This window comes from Echinops telfairi, unplaced genomic scaffold (genome assembly GCF_000313985.2).
Source record: "Echinops telfairi isolate 266 unplaced genomic scaffold, ASM31398v2 ScPeMD7_18;HRSCAF=68, whole genome shotgun sequence".
Taxonomy (NCBI): Eukaryota; Metazoa; Chordata; class Mammalia; order Afrosoricida; family Tenrecidae; genus Echinops; species Echinops telfairi.
The window spans coordinates 24,148,049-24,164,950 of record NW_022103915.1 but is presented as its reverse complement, the minus strand read 5'-3'; the positions used below and the strand labels follow the sequence as shown (position 1 = coordinate 24,164,950).

At 40.8% G+C, this 16,902-nt stretch overlaps 1 protein-coding gene across 1 annotated transcript in view; it reads right to left on the bottom strand.

Annotated features, from left to right (window-relative positions):
• Window positions 1-16,126, bottom strand: part of CEP128 (centrosomal protein 128) — a 446,899-nt gene extending 430,773 nt beyond the window's left edge. The window contains exons 1-2 of the mRNA XM_030884984.2: window positions 15,980-16,126; window positions 13,639-13,725 (exon numbers count right to left, since the gene is read on the bottom strand). Of these exons, the coding sequence (XP_030740844.1) occupies window positions 13,639-13,725; window positions 15,980-16,126 (234 nt within the window). The remainder of the gene's footprint in view (window positions 1-13,638; window positions 13,726-15,979) is intronic.
• Between the last annotated feature and the right edge of the window lie 776 nt (window positions 16,127-16,902).

Here is a 16,902-nt window from a genome sequence, read left to right as displayed (position 1 = left end):
GGCAAATGTTTTGAGAATGATGAGGGCAACAAATGTACATATGTGCTTGACACAATGGATGGATGGACTGTGATAAGAATTGTACGAGCCTCCAATAAAATATTTTTTTTTAAAAAAGGGTTACAGCCTTAGGAACCCTATGGGGCAGATCTAGTTGCCCTATAATGTCACGAGTCGGAAATGACTAAGTAACAATGGGCCTGGCCTTTGGGTTTATGCTCTTTAATTGTCGTTAAAGTAAAAATAGCACATTTTATCATTTTCACAGTGGTCTCTGAAAGCCCCATAATATCTCTATTTGAAAAACTCTGTTGAGGGAGAACCTTAAGTCAAGCTTAAGGAAGTGAAAAAAACATACAACTCGACAGGGTCCGCCACACTATGTCAGATCCGTGCAAAGAGATCATGCAGGCAAGCGCAGGTATGGGATATTTTGTTCTAGGGTTCTGGGGAAGGCTTTGTCTTAGACCCGAAAAAGGGACTTCCTAAAATCCTCTGATGGCACCTGTGGAGATGCTCAAATGGCAGTGGTGTCAACATTCCCATTGTGTTAGTCATCTCATTTCTACCCATTTACATATGATCTACATATGATTCAAATCCTAATTCCAGCATTATCGGTTCTGGTTTCTTTTGCTGCCATTTCGTCTGTCAGCCAATTCTCTTTTTCAGTTATCTATTTTTTATAAAATAGCATGTGCATTTATCATTAGAAGACTGGGATTAAAAAAAAAACTACACATCTTGCTGTCTGTGGCTAAAGACTCAGGGGAAAAAATAATATAACAGATTACTGACCATGATGTACATCTCTCATTTACATAGTATTGACTCTTATTTACATAGTGTTGAGTCAGCATTGACTCAATGGCAGTGAGTGACTGATTGATTGACATAGTGATGTGAAATACAAAGTTTGCATTTCATATAATTATTCATACTTCAATGTACCGTGAAAACTAAAGTTTAGCCCGTGTGATTTGGGGGAAGTTACATAACTAAACTGTATTAACTGAAATTCACTCAAAAAAAGGCAGTTGGCATTTACTTTCAAAGTCCTCCTGTAGCTTCTCCCTACAGGCAGTATAATGCACGCACACATCTTACCTACAAATGAAAAGGAAGCTAGGAATTCCACCAACTGGATTATCGGAGAAGTGAATCATTTCAGAAACTCGGGCTTTTATAAGACAAGATGGGTGATGGCAAAGAAACACATACATAAGCTTCCATGGTCAGTGAGGAAATGGCATGCAAGATGTCTGGTTACAGACGGAAAACCAAAGTCAAACTCCCTGGCATCTAGTTGATGGCGACTCACAGCCACTCTACAGGACAAGGACAACTGCCCCTGTGAGTTTCCGGGGTTCTAACTCTTGACGGGAGTAGATAGGCCCGCCTGTCTTCCAAGTTGCAGCTGATGGCTTCAATGAGTGTAACCACTGTGCCACCAGGGCTCCTACAGAAGAGAAAAGGAGAACCCAAATCCTTATCTGCCCAAGAATGATTCTTATCAGGCAGAGGGGTCCGACATGCCTCCAAGACACCAACTATCCCTCCCACAGGATTCCTCAAGAATCCACTGCAGTGGTCACACACAACTCCACACAACACTCATGCCGATGAGTATCGCTTACTAGGGAGCTCACAGCTTACAAACTATGAAGGAGACAGTTATTTCGCCTGTAGTGCCTCTTCTCAGCCTTGCTGAAATCCATGTCTCTCTCTGGGGTCCTCAGCCTCTCAGCCATAAAGTCCCTTGGCCTCTGCCTGCTTGGACAAGTATGAACTATACTCCCTTACTGCCGATGAATGCCCAAAGAGCACCCCACTCTACAGCCAGCCTCGTGTCCAGAAGCACTCAGCTTTAGTCATTTTGTAGTGAGGAAGCTCTCTACTCTGCCTCTTCTCCATCGATCCTCAAGCTGGACTCCTCTACACCTTATTTACATGCCCCTACCCAGTTCCAAGTGGGAGTTACAAAGAAGAGCGACACCACATAATCCATTTCACTGCATTCAATAAACTGCATCCGGTACCGCTTCACTCATAATCATTATGAGTCTCATCCTTACAGTCTCAACAAGACGAATTCCATTCTAGATGGCTGCACTCACGTACACAACCAATCTACTGTTGACTCATGGATTCCATCTCATAGTAACCCTCCAGAGACCCTACAGGACAGAACAGACCACGCAGCCAGGGCTCCCAAGGCTGTAAGTACATGTGGAAGCTGACTACCACATACCCGCCTTTTGGTTAGCAGCTGAACTCTTATCCCTGAGCCACCAGTGCTGCTTCAGGGAGACAAAAATATCACTAAAGATAGCAGAGACAACATAACTAAACTAGGAGCTGCGATTACGCCCAAACAAATATACCAGTTGCTATCAAGTACATTCCAAGTCAGGCCTGCCCCCTGGACTGCAGAGAACTGTCTTCCACAGAGCTTTCATATCTGTGACTCTTCAGAAGCAAATATCATATAAATATAGTAACTATCAAATATTTGAGAAATAGTTTCCATATACATGAAGGCACAACTTAAAAATAAAGCTAAAATGAAAATAGCAAAAATCTTGGTTAAAGATTCAAGATGTTAAGACTGAAAGTAGGCTAGAGTTTTCTAAACCAGTGGTTCTCAACCTGTGGGTCGTGACCCTTTGAGGGCAGATCTGACAACCCTTTCACAGGGGTCGCCTGATTCATAACAGTAGCAAAACTATAGTTATGAAGTAGCAACAAAAATAATTTTATGTTTGGGGGTCACCACAACATGAGGAACTGTATTACGGGGTCGAGCATTAGGAAGGTTGAGAACCACTGTCCTAAACTATTTAGAGATCTTGCTTACCATCTTCAAACTTGTTCTTATTTCAAATTCTCCTCTATTTTCATACTAAGAAAATGCCTCTCCTCTAAACACAACGTACATTATACATAAATGCATGCATACTTGGTCATGAAAGAGAGGACAATATCCCACAACCAAAGCTTTTCTGTCTGGCTGATCACCTGTGTTCCCACAGGACACTAAAAGGTCTGTGTTTAGTAGATACTCACAAGGGCTACAGTACTCAGGGCTGTGGAAATAATTTGTGCTGTAAGTTTATATAGATAATAGAGAGATTATAGATAGATGATGATAGATAGATGATAGATAGATAGATAGATAGATAGATAGATAGATAGATAGATAGATAGATAGATAGATAGATAGATGGAGGATAGATAGATAGAGAGAGAGAGAGAAATAATGAGGGGGCTGCAAAGCATTCAGGGAAAAATGGAGTTTAAAGATCATGGAATTTTTCCATGAGCTTTCCAAAGCCCCACATATATGAGATTGATGGGGCAAAAAATGTAAGTACTTCCATTTGTAAATGCTAGGAGTAAGTTTGAAGATTCCAGGAGAAAATTAGAAGTAGAAAAGATACCATTTTGGGCCCAGGATAATCTAGACCCTTTGATGAAGTGTGTTATGCTTGGCTTTCTTTCATTCCCCATTTCTTTAAAGAATGCCAAGGTTGATCTGGCAATAAGCTGCAAAACAGATTGATTGTAAAGATAATCTTCCCCACAGTATTTTTGGTTCCACAAAGTTTAGTTATAGTCTATTTTTCAAACAAGAGGAAGAAAAAGATGGAGTAAAAGGAAAAAGAAGAAAAACTGTTTGTAAAGTTAAACAGAAGTGAACATTCATTAGTTGCTTACCTTTTGGGGCCCCCCATCTACTATTGAGATGTAGTTTTTCAATGGTTTCTATTTTATTTTCTTTTACTGGAAGATCATCAACTCCTGCTGCTGTGTCTAACCCTCTGTCCATATGCTGGTTTATGGAAATATATGCACATAATCATCACAAAATTTAGAAAGAGCCTTCTAAATCCAGCATCATTCCTATTGGTGTAGCTATTTAATTTTTAAACAAAATCCCAATATTCAAACTACTGACATGGCTCTGCTAGCCAGAGTTGTTTAAAGTCCCACCAAACAAGGAGGTGGGATCATGCAGGTAGAGTACATGAAACTCTAACATAGAAATAAGTTAGTTTTGCCAACCACTGATTGTGAGACAAGCCATCTCAGAAACAGGATCCAGAATCTCAATACTCCCAAGAAAGAAAAGCCAGGAGTAGAGTTCTTGCTTTGGACCCCAAGATCCCTGTGTACTAACCCTCCTGAATCCAGGAGACAGCCAGCTGTGGCCTGACGCGTAGCAGCATAGGAGCAGAAGAGTAGCAGCAGAATCAAGAGCACAAGACAGAGTGGAGGCCTTCCACATCCATAAAGCAAGTAAACCGGAGTGGCTTTGGGCAAGGGCTCTCGGTGGAGTGGGGTATATTAAAGCACTTAACGAGAGGAGCAAGGTTAGCCAACTCACTGGGCAAGTGCCAGGTTCCTTCAAACTGAAACTTGTCGTGGAGTGGAGTTTCCTTTAGGCATTTATCGGCAGCACTAAGAAAAGGTTTGTAATGTTGCAAGGAGCACAGAGACCAAGGGGCCCATGGAAGAGAGGACAAGGACCATAAAGAGAGGCCAACCTGGATGTGGCTGAGAAGACAGGCTCCTGATAGAAGAACTGAATCCTGTGAATTTCTAATCCTGCATTATAGCCTGTTAGCTGCCCTAATAAACTCCATGTCTGCATTCTGTGTGACCACTGCAATAAATAATCAAACCCAGAGGAGAAGTACAGAGAAGAGGCTGGGGAGGGATGGTCGGCATCAGAATTGGAAAAGGAGGTAAAGACTGGAGGCATGCCTGACCTCTGCCTCAGAGGAATCGATATTGGGATGATGTTGGCCTGGAGTCTCTTTCCCTCTTGCGAAGTCAAAGGTCAGATGCTGCCCTTGTGCTTTTTTATTTTATTTTAATTCATGAATAAGGGAGTTAATTAGGGAAGTTAACCGGTTACCACAGTCACATTTAGAAATTGTCTGTAGCACTTCCCCTGAGGCGGCCAGCCAGCAGGCACAGTCCTCAGTCTCCCAACTCTGAGGTCTCTGGGCCACTGCCCTGCAAGGCAAGTATGACAACGCTCCCTTAGTACCAGCAAATGCTCAAAGGGACCCCAACGGGCCGGCCGGCCTCCTGCTCAAAGGCACTCAGTTTTACTGGACCCATAGGCTGAGAAGGCAGCTGCACTACCTCAGTCTCTGTCACTGCTCCTCTGCTCTGGCTCATGGTCTCGGTGCTCAGCCTATGGTACCTCTGCTGCCCCTGACACTTCAAGCAAGGACTCACATGGGCTCCATGCTGACTCTTCTTTTTCTAAACAGTTTTGTTTTACATATAATTCACATACCATAGAATTCAATCATTCAATCGCTAAAAAAAAGTTGTGCAATCATCACCACAATCAACGTTAGGACATTTTCTTTCTTGTACTCATTTTAGATCCCTATTTTCCCCCAACTTCCCCTACGATAGCCCTAGGAAATTATTAATCGATTAACTATATCTATAGATTTACCTCTCCTGGATTTCATATACAGAAAGGAAAAAAAACAAAACTAGAACAAAAAATACCAACAATAACAATGATAAAATACAACAGAGAAAAACCTCAATCAAAAAGAAAGCAGAAATATTAAATACTGGAACAAATATAAATCGAGCCAAAAGGGAAATCAAAAAACAATGTTTCACGTTTTAACCCAACTCCATTTGCAATAATCCACCCTGCAATGCACTCTGATGGTAAGGCCACTCATCCCTGATCCACAGTCAGAGGTGATTTATCAGAGCTTTAATCCACAGGGAGACGTTGTAAATAGATTGTAGCCTTTCACTGTCATCCACAACCTTCTACAAAACTGGGTGCTCAGAATTTAAACTCTAATACTGTTCCCTCCACTAAATTTGGGTTTGATTATTTACAATCCTTGGATCACACAGGCTGGTATGCTTGTTCCATGCAGACTTACCTGATACCTCTCTTAGAGAGCTGTTTCTTTTAAGACAAGCCTTGAAGACTCCAGATACTATTATTTCTGAAAGGCAGCCACCATCTGCATTTTTCCCCTCACTTTGATAAATCACCCATATTTATCTTCAGTGATCTCTTTGTGGGGATAAACACCATGCAGGGTCCTGTTGTAAAACTAACTGCTCCAAGAAAGCCCACATGGAAGAAGCACACCAGCCTGTGTGATCACAAGGTGCTGAAGGGATCAGTTATCTGGCATCAAAGAACAAAAAATCATATCACTGTGTGCTCACCTCCATGATACGATCGCTGAGGACAAATGGGTTCATAAGCAAATGTGGTGAAGAAAGCTGATGGTGCCCGGCTATCAAAAGATATAGAGTCTGAGGTCTTAAAGGCTTAAAGGTAAACAGATAGGAACTGGAAACACAGGGAATCCAGGGCGAATGATCCCTTCAGGACCAGTGGTGTGAGCGGTGATACTGGGAGCGGAGAGGGAGCGTGGGTTGGAAAGGGCGAACCGATTACAAGGATCTACATGTGACCTCCTCCCTGGGGGACGGGACGGGCAACAGAAAAGTGGTTGAAGGAAGACATCGGACAAGGCAAGATATGACAAAATAATAATTTATAAATTATCAAGGGTTCATGAGGGAGTGGGGAGCGGGGAGGGAGGGGAAAAAATGAGGAACTAATGCCAGGGGCTTAGGTGGAGAGCAAATGTTTGGAGAATGATGAGGGCAATGAATGTACAAATGTGCTTTACACAATTGATGTATGTATGGATTGTGAGAAGAGTTGTATGAGCCCCTAATAATATGATTTTTTTAAAAAAAGAACTGCTCTTAGTTTAGGGCTACAAATTGGTGTGACCTCAAAATACGCTCCTATCTATGGTTTACATATGTCCCTGGTTCAGTTTAGAGTCATCATTATTGTTTTATTGGACAACATTAAAAATCATCTCCATGAGCATAAGGTAATGCTACTAGTAGTAACATTAATTTAGCCAATCGTGTAGAATTTGAAACACTGTTGATAAAAGGGAAGTACACATGTTTAGGGCTGTTTTTTACAAGCAAAATCATAGACTGTTGACTTGTACAGATTAAAAAGTGATTGGACACTTTACGCAGACAATCAGGGTTGGAGATAGGGCAAAATTTTAATCATTCTCATTCACAAAGGCAGAACTACACCTGCTGGACTAAGACATCTCCTGCCGTCTTGACAAAGCCAACTGCACAATACACTATGAATTGAAATGGACTTGAAGGCAGTCAGCTCGCTTCAGCACAATTAAGTTGTTGTTTTTTAATATTTCCACATACGATTTTAAAGGTCAATAAGTATTCATGGGAAACGGAAGGTTCTCTTCATAGCAGCTATGACTGTATCTTGGGTAAACAGAACTCATTCTAAACTATCAGCCAAGACCAAACCAAAGCCACTGTCTCTGAGTCAATTCTGACTCAAAGTGACCCGACCAGATAGGGTAGAACTGGTCCACAACGTTTTTGAAGCTAAAGAGCTTTACAAAAGCAGACTGCTTCCTCTTTGTCCTGCAGAGGGCAGGCAAGCTTGCACTACAAACCGTCCAGCTAGCAGGCCAGTGCTTCACCCACTGCACCACTAAGTCACAAAGGTAACCGGGAGGAAAAAGCCATCTATAAGTATGCTATTTAATCTAGCAGACAAAATAATTAGGCACACAAGCACCTTTCAGTGTTGCAACACATTATGTTATTCACAGTCACCGTGAAAAACACATGCAAATAAAGCCAAGCCCCCAACACATTCAATGAAAGGGAAATAACATGCATGGAGTGTCTATTATGTGCCAGATATTGCATTATGAGCTTACAAATACATTATGGTGGTGACTACTGGAAGGAATAAAGAAATAAGAAAATTAATGGTTGGCAAGTACCTACAACACTATGGCTATGTGCACTTAAGTGAATGTGAGCTGTAATGAAGGAGATGTGATTATGTTCATTTTTCCAGTGAGGAAATTCAGGCTCAAAAATGCTGAATAACTTGCCCAAAGTCAATGAGGTGGTTTCTGGTGGAAAAATCAGGCATCAATTTCAAGTCTGACTCCAAAGTCTACATTTTTCCATTCACTTCAAAGTAAAATTCTATTTAAAAAAATATTTTCCTGTCCAGTAGTTCTGTGAGAGACTTGAGAATAATTTTTAAAGAGACTCTAATATTTGAAATATATTTACAAAACAAAGATCCTAGCAGATTTTAATTGCTTACTAAATTTGTTACCTACATGTTCTTACTGCTTAACATTCAAGTTACTGTAGAGATGGTCAACAGGTCTCACCTTGGGGACAATTGCTGAAACTCAGCTACAGAGAAAGGTGAGATACTTCCCGTCTTAGGGCATTACAAGTGGCTGGGACCTGGCTCTAATCTATTAACATTATCCTTCTGGGGTGTCACTGAGGATATTTGACAAGTGGAACCCAGGAGATAGAAGGAAAAACTTGAACGTTATAGTTTAATATTGAAATTCTTCAGAAGTTCACATACCAGATGGCAACACCCTACTACTCGTAGAGGAAATTTTTAATAAGAATGTTTAATTAGGGGGGAAAAAATGACCTATGCATACAAGTCTCTAAAATCAATTTTGGTATTACTATACCTTAGCCAATCTTTAACTTGAAAATGAGCTTAATTAATCTATTTAAATTAAGAGAACTATATTTTCCTTTTATACCCAATATTAACTACACAGTCTCATTGGCTACCAGCCAAATCTGTACCCATAAGGTATTAACATCTTGTGCTGAATATTCTTTCTTGAGGACCTTCCGTTTTTACAATATTAACACAAGGCCTGGTTCTTTCATGGACAGGCACACACACACAACTCTAGAACTGGTCTAAAAAACAAAGCTGATGTATCACGCCACCATTTGTCTGTCTGTCTATCACCCTGTGGTAGCTTGCAGGTTGCTGTGATGCTAGAAACTATGTCACCAGGACTTCAAAGGACAGCCGGGTCACCCAAAGGGAACAGGTTTCATTCATCAGGGTTTCCAGATTAAGAAGGAATAGGCTGTCCACCTGTAACTACAGAAAATCTTATGAATGCAACATAGTCAGCTACTGAGGACCACGTGAAAAGAGGAAGAAGATGAACAATGTTGGAGACAGAGCCAGAAAACGAGCCCCTCACCTTAGAAAGCACTCAAAATATGACCGAGGAAGTGCAGCTGACGGTAAGGACAGGGATGGAGTAAAGCCTACAGGGTCTTCATCTGTCGATGCGGCACAGCTCAAAATTAGAAGAAACAGCTGCAGACATCAATTAATATTTAAAACTTGGAATTGCCCAAAGTCTGAATGCAGAAAAATTGAAAGTTGTAAAAACTGAAAGGGAACACATCAGAATCCACATTCTAGGCATCCGTGAGCCGACGTGGACTGGTACTGGACATTGTGAATCCGAAAGCATGTGATTTACTATGCTGGGAAGGGCACAATCAAGAGATAGAGCATTGCATTCATCAGCCAAAAGAACATGTTAACCATTGAAGGAAATGGAATCAATGCATCTAATATTCAAATTCAAGCACCAACCACCAAAGCTGTGAAAGAATTCTACATGTCTTCAGTCTGAAATTAAACTGGAAGCATTGATCGTTGTTAGCAATTGGAATGCAAAACTTAAAGAAGAAGAAATAGTAGTTGGAAAATGTGGCCTTGGCGACAGAAATGAAGTCAGAGACCATGTGACAGAATTTTGCAAGTCCAACATCTTCGCTACAAATCCCTTTTTTCAACAACACAATGACTATACACACGGAGTTCTCCAATAGAACACATCGAAATCAAATTGAGTGCCCCAAGGACTTTGTCTTACTTGGATCCACAATCAATGCTCGCGGAAGCAACAGTCAAGAAATTAAAATTAATTGCACTGGGTAAATCTGCTGCCTAAGACCTCTTTAAAGTATTGAAAAGCAAAGAGGTTACTTTGAGGACTGAGGTGCAACTGACACAAGCCATGGTGTTTTCAATCACCTCATCTGTATGTGAATGTTGGACACTGAATAACAAAGACGGAAGAATATCTATGCATTTGAAGTATGGTGCTGACAAATAATATTGGATGTACCACGGACTGCCAAAAGAATAAACAAATCTGTCTTGGAAGAAGTACTGCCAGAGTGCTCTTTAGTAGCAAGACTCCATCTCACGTACTTTGGCCCTGTTGTCAAGAGAGACCAGTCCCTGAAGAAGGCCATCATGCTTGGTAAAGTAGCAGGGCAGTAAAATAGAGGATGGCTGCATCGATGGGCTCAAAGAGGAGAACAATTACAAGGACAGCCCAGGACTAGGCAGTATTTCCTTCTGTTGTACAGCGAGTCAGAATGGACTGAATGACACCTAACAATGACAATGCATTACATTATATAGCACAGTTATACAGTTTTTTCTAAATCTCCACAGTATACTTTTAACCCTTCCCCACATTTCCTCTTTGACCCACCTTCTCAGACCTCTCAGGTAATTCCTAACATGAAAAATGAAAATACATGATTAACACTTCCCTAAGGTTATGAACTTCATAAGATTCAAAGACCCTAAATCATACACTCTAACTAAATATGGCTCCCTGGTTGGAACAGCTACAAGAAAGCTGAGTGAAACGGTCACAGCTGTTGCCCAGGAAAAGAAGAAACACTGATGTTCATGCGGGTAACATGCAGAGTCTGCTACATCGCCTACATGGCAGCTAGAATCGTCAACAGTGACAATGGCCCAAGGCCAATGCTAGGTGAGCACCACACTTCTCTCCAGTTTTGCTTCCTTATGTTCCCACATAATTTTCATTCTAAACATCGTGCCAGCTTTAATATAAACTAGTTGGGTGACAGTGGTCCACTATTTTCCAACCATTAGGATGACTTTCAGTCGAATTTACAGAGGTTATAATTACATAACCTTTTGAACTTTGATACCAAAATGCCAATTTTCAGAAATAATCAATTTACAACCATGATTCAGTGAGATAAATGAACCTCAACCTTGTGCTTAGGGATGACATCCTATCTTTGGCTCTGTTACTGACTAGAAGGAAAAACGCTAGGTTATACACCATTCGGTGCCCTAGTTTCCGTATCAGGGAAATCACCGTAGCAATACTTACCTTACAGAATTGTGAACGAGGATTGACATGAGTTAACATAGATTAAAGTGTCTGGGGCATTGGACGTATTTGGAGAATTCTCTAAGAGAACACTTAAGGGAGGTGCCAATACTCTGAATCACAGAGGACCCTTCAACTGTCTAACACTGTGAGACTACTCACCAAAGGCCTTCACCTACTGTAATCAAGCAGAAACATGAGGCCCGGAGGTTATAAAATTCCAGGGGAAAACAGTGTAATCATGTCCATTTCTGAGAAAAGGAGCCAAGAGAAGAGATTCAACATGACCCATGACTCTTAGGCCTTCAAGTTTAATGGGAATAATTTTCACACTTTTGGGAATGGAATCTTTCAGGAAGAAAATATTTATAGTTCCAAACTCTCGCCCTTAATTTTGGTAACGTAAACCTCAAACTTGGACTCTAGGAAAACAAATTCTTAAATGCATACATATCACAGATCCATTTACTGAGGTTTAACCGTAAATTTAGTTATGAAATCTAAGTTAGTAACCATCATGCCTGCTTTCCCTCAACAAGACTGATTGACTGACACTGGCTGTACAATGGGCCCAAGCACCTCATTCTGAGGATGACGTTCTGTCCTACGCAAGGACAGAGCCTAAACAGACTTGATGGATCCTAACAACAATGTTTTCCCTAGGGCAACAGAACAGACATAATTTTCCTGGAATCTCTTCACGCTTTAAATGAGAAAGGCTCATTTTAACTAAGCAAAGGCTATTTCTAACAGGAAGAATATTTTTCATATATGTGCATTGTTTAAAATGAATTAACACGTTAAGGGTTGGTTAAGAAATAATAACCCGTAGGCTCCACACCAAGAGGACTTGTGGAAATTTCAGCACAGAATCTAAGAAAAAGGGGGGGGGGGGCAGATTCATCTTTCAGGATCCCTCTCTAAAGAGAACCCACAATGATTATAAAAGAAAAAGTCAAATGAATAATCCTACAATCACCTCAAGAGGGTCAAGAGCAAAATCAGCAAGATTCCGGTAACTCGCATGACAGTTTATGCATTACATATACTCATTTTTTTAGGCCTGATATATTTCATAGAAGTAACGATTTAAGACTAAGAAGGCTATTTTCAATGAGTGGTCCATCTGAAGAATCACTTGTCGTAAGAAGCACTCTTTCTTACTTGCAAAACCTCCCACCGATCGTGGCAGGTGCTGCCCAGACAGCTCGGAGCCATCACAGTGAAAATCACTGCTTCCTCAAGACCATGTAAGTAGAAGCCAGTGTGTGATGGACGGCTTTCACATGCTGGAGGAAAAGCACACTGAGACCCAGCTGTCCTAAGAGCATAAGCACTTGGGAAGGCTCCAGACTGACTACATAAAGCCTGAAGCAGCAAAGGGGAAGACTCTTGCTCTCCTTTGTCTTATTGCTAATGACTAACTTTGCATTAACTATACTAACAGCACAGATGGAAATAAAATCCCTGTTGAGTTTGTCTCCCGTAGAAGAAACCATTCCTCAGAGTCCACCGCTGTTCTACTCTCGGTCGACCACAGAGGCTAACTGCCACTGAAGGCTTTTTGTGTTCCTAATGTTCATCTGTACAGCAGTTTCTCTAATACACAATTTCGTTTCCCAATTACCTAACTCAAATAAAATGTGTTAGCATAAATAACCATTTAATGCTAGTCAACAGGTAGAAGTTGTTCTATGTCATTAGTTGACAAAAAAAGTTTTCATTTTTCATTAATCAATTTAAAAGCGAATAACTGACTCTCATCATCACTGAAAGTAATTGAACCTGAAACATTTCATGAGCTGCCCAAATATGCAAGTCTATATATGATTTAATCTATCAGAAAATTTTCTCAGATACATACCCTTTACCCTAGATATTTCCAGGAATCCTATCAATTATACAAAAATGTATATGCAATAATGGTAACTGTGATATTGTTTATAATAGCAAAACAAAAACAAAAAGCATGGATACACGCACACCATGGAATATTCTATAACTGTTCAAAAGAATGAAGAACCACCAGAAGTCATAGGAAAGTGATACAAGCAAGATACATCACTCAACTGAAAAAAGTTGCAAAGTATGATTTTTAGAAAATAATGGAAAGATATACAAGAAACGACCAGGTCTGTGGAGCAGAACTGTGCGGAGCTGTCAGACGGTAGTTTTGTTTTTTCAACAATGCACACGTATTATTACTTTGTAACCAATGAATAAGCTACCTTTAAAATTCTTAATTCAGCCTGATCGTTACTTGTGGCCCAAATTTATCCTGGCTCAGCTTAATTGATATTTGAATTCTTCCCTTCTGCTGTAAAGCTTTTAAATTCCACACAATCTAATCTACTCCAATTAGTTGGCAGTCTATGGAACAACCTACCCTAGATTTAAACTACAAAACAACAAAGCAGTCTAAAAGTTGTTCACCATAGCGATCTCCTTTGTCACACATCCCTTTCCCAGAAGGCTGCATTTTCAGAAAGGCCAGGCAGAAAAAAATGCCCACATGCGCCAAAGGTCTTACTTGTTCTATGGCACCTGCTTGTTCGTTACTGTACTCTCGGTAGTGTCCAAGCATCTGGTCCACTTGTCGCAGGTTCCGACTGGTGTCCTTCAGGGGAAAAATGACTCCATTAATTGTTCCAAACACTGTTTTTTCCCAATCAACCTTAACAGAAGGTCCAACCATTAAGTCAACAGTTTATGAAAGGTATAATTTGGCCAGTGAAGTTGGATAACAGTCCTTCAGAATATCAAATTGCATTAACATCACTAAAATCCATCTCCATTTTCCTTGTGTGATATCTAAAGCATAGAGTTTAAATCCTTACCCGATGTCCCATAATCAGTGATCGCAAGAATCACAAATTGAAAAGAACTCTCATTATAAATGCAGGCACTGCAACAAATGTGCACCCTCTTCCCTGAAAAGGAATCCTGGGAGTAAATCTAATAAATTGTGGACGAGAAGTCAAGCACTAGGATCGATGCTACTTCATTTAGGGCTTCGCCTCAGATTTGGATTAGAAAAGACAAAATAAGAAAAAAGTAGCCTTTAACCTTTAGCTATCAATAATAAATTCAGTTGTAATCAAAACAAAAAAGGTTTTGTTTTTTAAACCTCTGTGGGGTTTAAACAGAAAGATAAATGAATGTACAAATGTGCTTTACACAATTGATGTATGTATGGATTGTAATAGAGTTGTATGAGCCCCTAATAAAGCAATTTTTTAAAAAGATCAATTTTTCCCCCAAAGAAATATATACTTATTAGTGTAACTCATCGATGGGAAAGTACAAGGATGCACACTCTGACCATCCACCACTATGTTTAGCAAATAAGTTAAAAAAGCTTCTACATTTTTTAAGCAAATGATGGCTTTTCCTCCAAAATTGGCCTCTTCTTGTGTAAGCATACTCACTAAACAGAATGAAGTCAAATCCCTGAATATGCAGGTGAAGGCAAAAATGAGGGATTAATGGGGAAAAAACGACATTCTATTTCTAAATGTTCTATTTCTCAGGGTGATGCAACTCCCCTTTCCCTGAACTCCTTTCCCATGCCTTCCTGTGGAAAGAATACAATCTGCCATTATTCAAACATCCCACTACTGCCAAAGGATTGCCTCAAAATATCACAATCACACTTCCATATTCCAAAACTCCAAGCCAAACTCACCGCCATCAAGTCGGTTCCCCATCACAGCAACCCCATAGGCCAGAGCAGAGCTGCCTCTGTGGGGTTCCGAGATTGTAACTCTTCATGGTAATAAAAAGTCTCCTCTTTCTCCCACGAAGCAGCTGGTGGGTTCACATTGCTGGCCTTATGGGTACCAGCCGAATGTGTAGCCACAAACCCACCAGGGCTCCTGATTCCATTTTATGTATACATGGATACTGAGTTAGTTAATTGTGCCAGCCTGGCCGATAATCACATGTGGGGCTGGTTGAAAGGCGGAGGGATAAATGGGTGGTGAAGCCTCGCCTTTCTAGTCTCTTGTTTTGTGATGGTTGCACCAGGTGCAGCTGCCTTAGCAATTCCCTGCTTCAGCTTGCAAGATTGACTTCCTACAAGACATCCCCAAGGAGAAGCTACATGGACCTACCCCGATGCAGCCCTGGGTGCTAGAGCAGCCATGTGGAGACCCCTGCTAGTGCTGAGATGCTTGTTCGTTCACTGACTCAGCTTTCCTCCTGCAGTCGGCATCATTGCCTCTGTTTTGTGAGGTGGAGGACTTTGTGGACTGGTGTTGGGTTAATGGGTTAATGTTGGACTTGTGGGCTTGGGCAGCATTGGGTTGGGATGTTTTTGTGATGCACATTTTCTTTACATAAAACTCTCTCTTATACAGATACATACTCAGCCTACCCAAACTCTTAGGCAAGATCTCAAAAGGTACACGTCCACTATAAGTTAAACTATAGCAATTTCCTTCTGGTTTCGATCTCACAACACCTTCTTTGAAAATATCATTGTATCCTAAACACTCTCCACAACTCTTTATTTTTAAGATGTTTTCTGAGGTTAACAGGGCAAATGTTGTTGTTGTTGTTGTTGTTGTTGTTAGTTGCCATCGCATCAACCCAGACTCACGTCAACCATAAGTACAACAGAACAAAATATGGCCTGCTCCTGTGCTATTTTACTATATTTGCTGTGTTTGAGCCCATGGTAGGCAGCGTAATCGCCTCAAAAGAGCCCATGACTTACTCCCTGGACCCTGTGTACACACTACCTTACATGGCAGAAAGGACTTCCCCATCTCTGTCCCATAGGGTTGCTATGCGTCGGAATCAACTCGATGGCGGGGGGGATGGTTTTTGGTTCTGGTTTTCAATGTCTATTGAATTCAGCCACTGCTAACCTGTAAAGTGCTTGTTATAGTGTTGACCTTCTTGGTGACATCTGCTGTAGGGTAATTTCGAGTCCTTCTATAAGTTGACCTTGTAGACCACCGACTCAATTGGTCTTGCTGGCGGAAGTAGTCTGACTCACTGGAGGATTCTGCCATCGATGTACACAAATCCTTAAAAATAAATCCAAGTCATCGTCAGTGAATCAGTAAGAACATGAAGATAAGAGATGAATTATTTACCTTGTGATCCTTTGACAAACTGTAATATATGGGTGTCTGTGTGTGCTGAGTATCCAACAATTACAAGTCACTCCTCTATGTAATTCTTGTGTTTTCTACCTTGAGAACAAGTCCTCAGATATAATCTTACTCATGTACAAACTATAAGGAGTGACAATCCCTTAGCTTTCTGAAGGTTTCTAAACTGTACAGGTATTTACACATGGTATGGCTCCTTGAATCCTAACAACAACACTAAAGCCTGGAGCCACAGGTCTCTTAATATCAATTAATATTTATGTAACATCTATTCTAAAATTATTCTATTAAAGAACATATGCATCTTTAAACATAAAATACAAGAGACACACAGAGAATGACCTATGAGAGACTTTCATTCAGAGTATAGAGCACATTCCCCAGACCTTTATTCAACACACTCTAAGACAAACAAGTGATCCCTCAGTGGGACACGTGCCACTGGAAAGAACACACACGTGTGGGGATGGCATCAACGCCTCCACCAAAATAGAGACCAACATCCTGAGCCTAACTGGATCAGCAGAAAACTCTCAAGACACGGACAGCAGTGTAAGATATGACAAAATAATAATAATTTATAAATTATGAAGGGTTCGTGAGGGAGGAGGGGGGAGGGAAGGAGAAGAAAAATGAGGAGCTGATTCCAAGGGCTCAAGTAGAAAGCAAATATT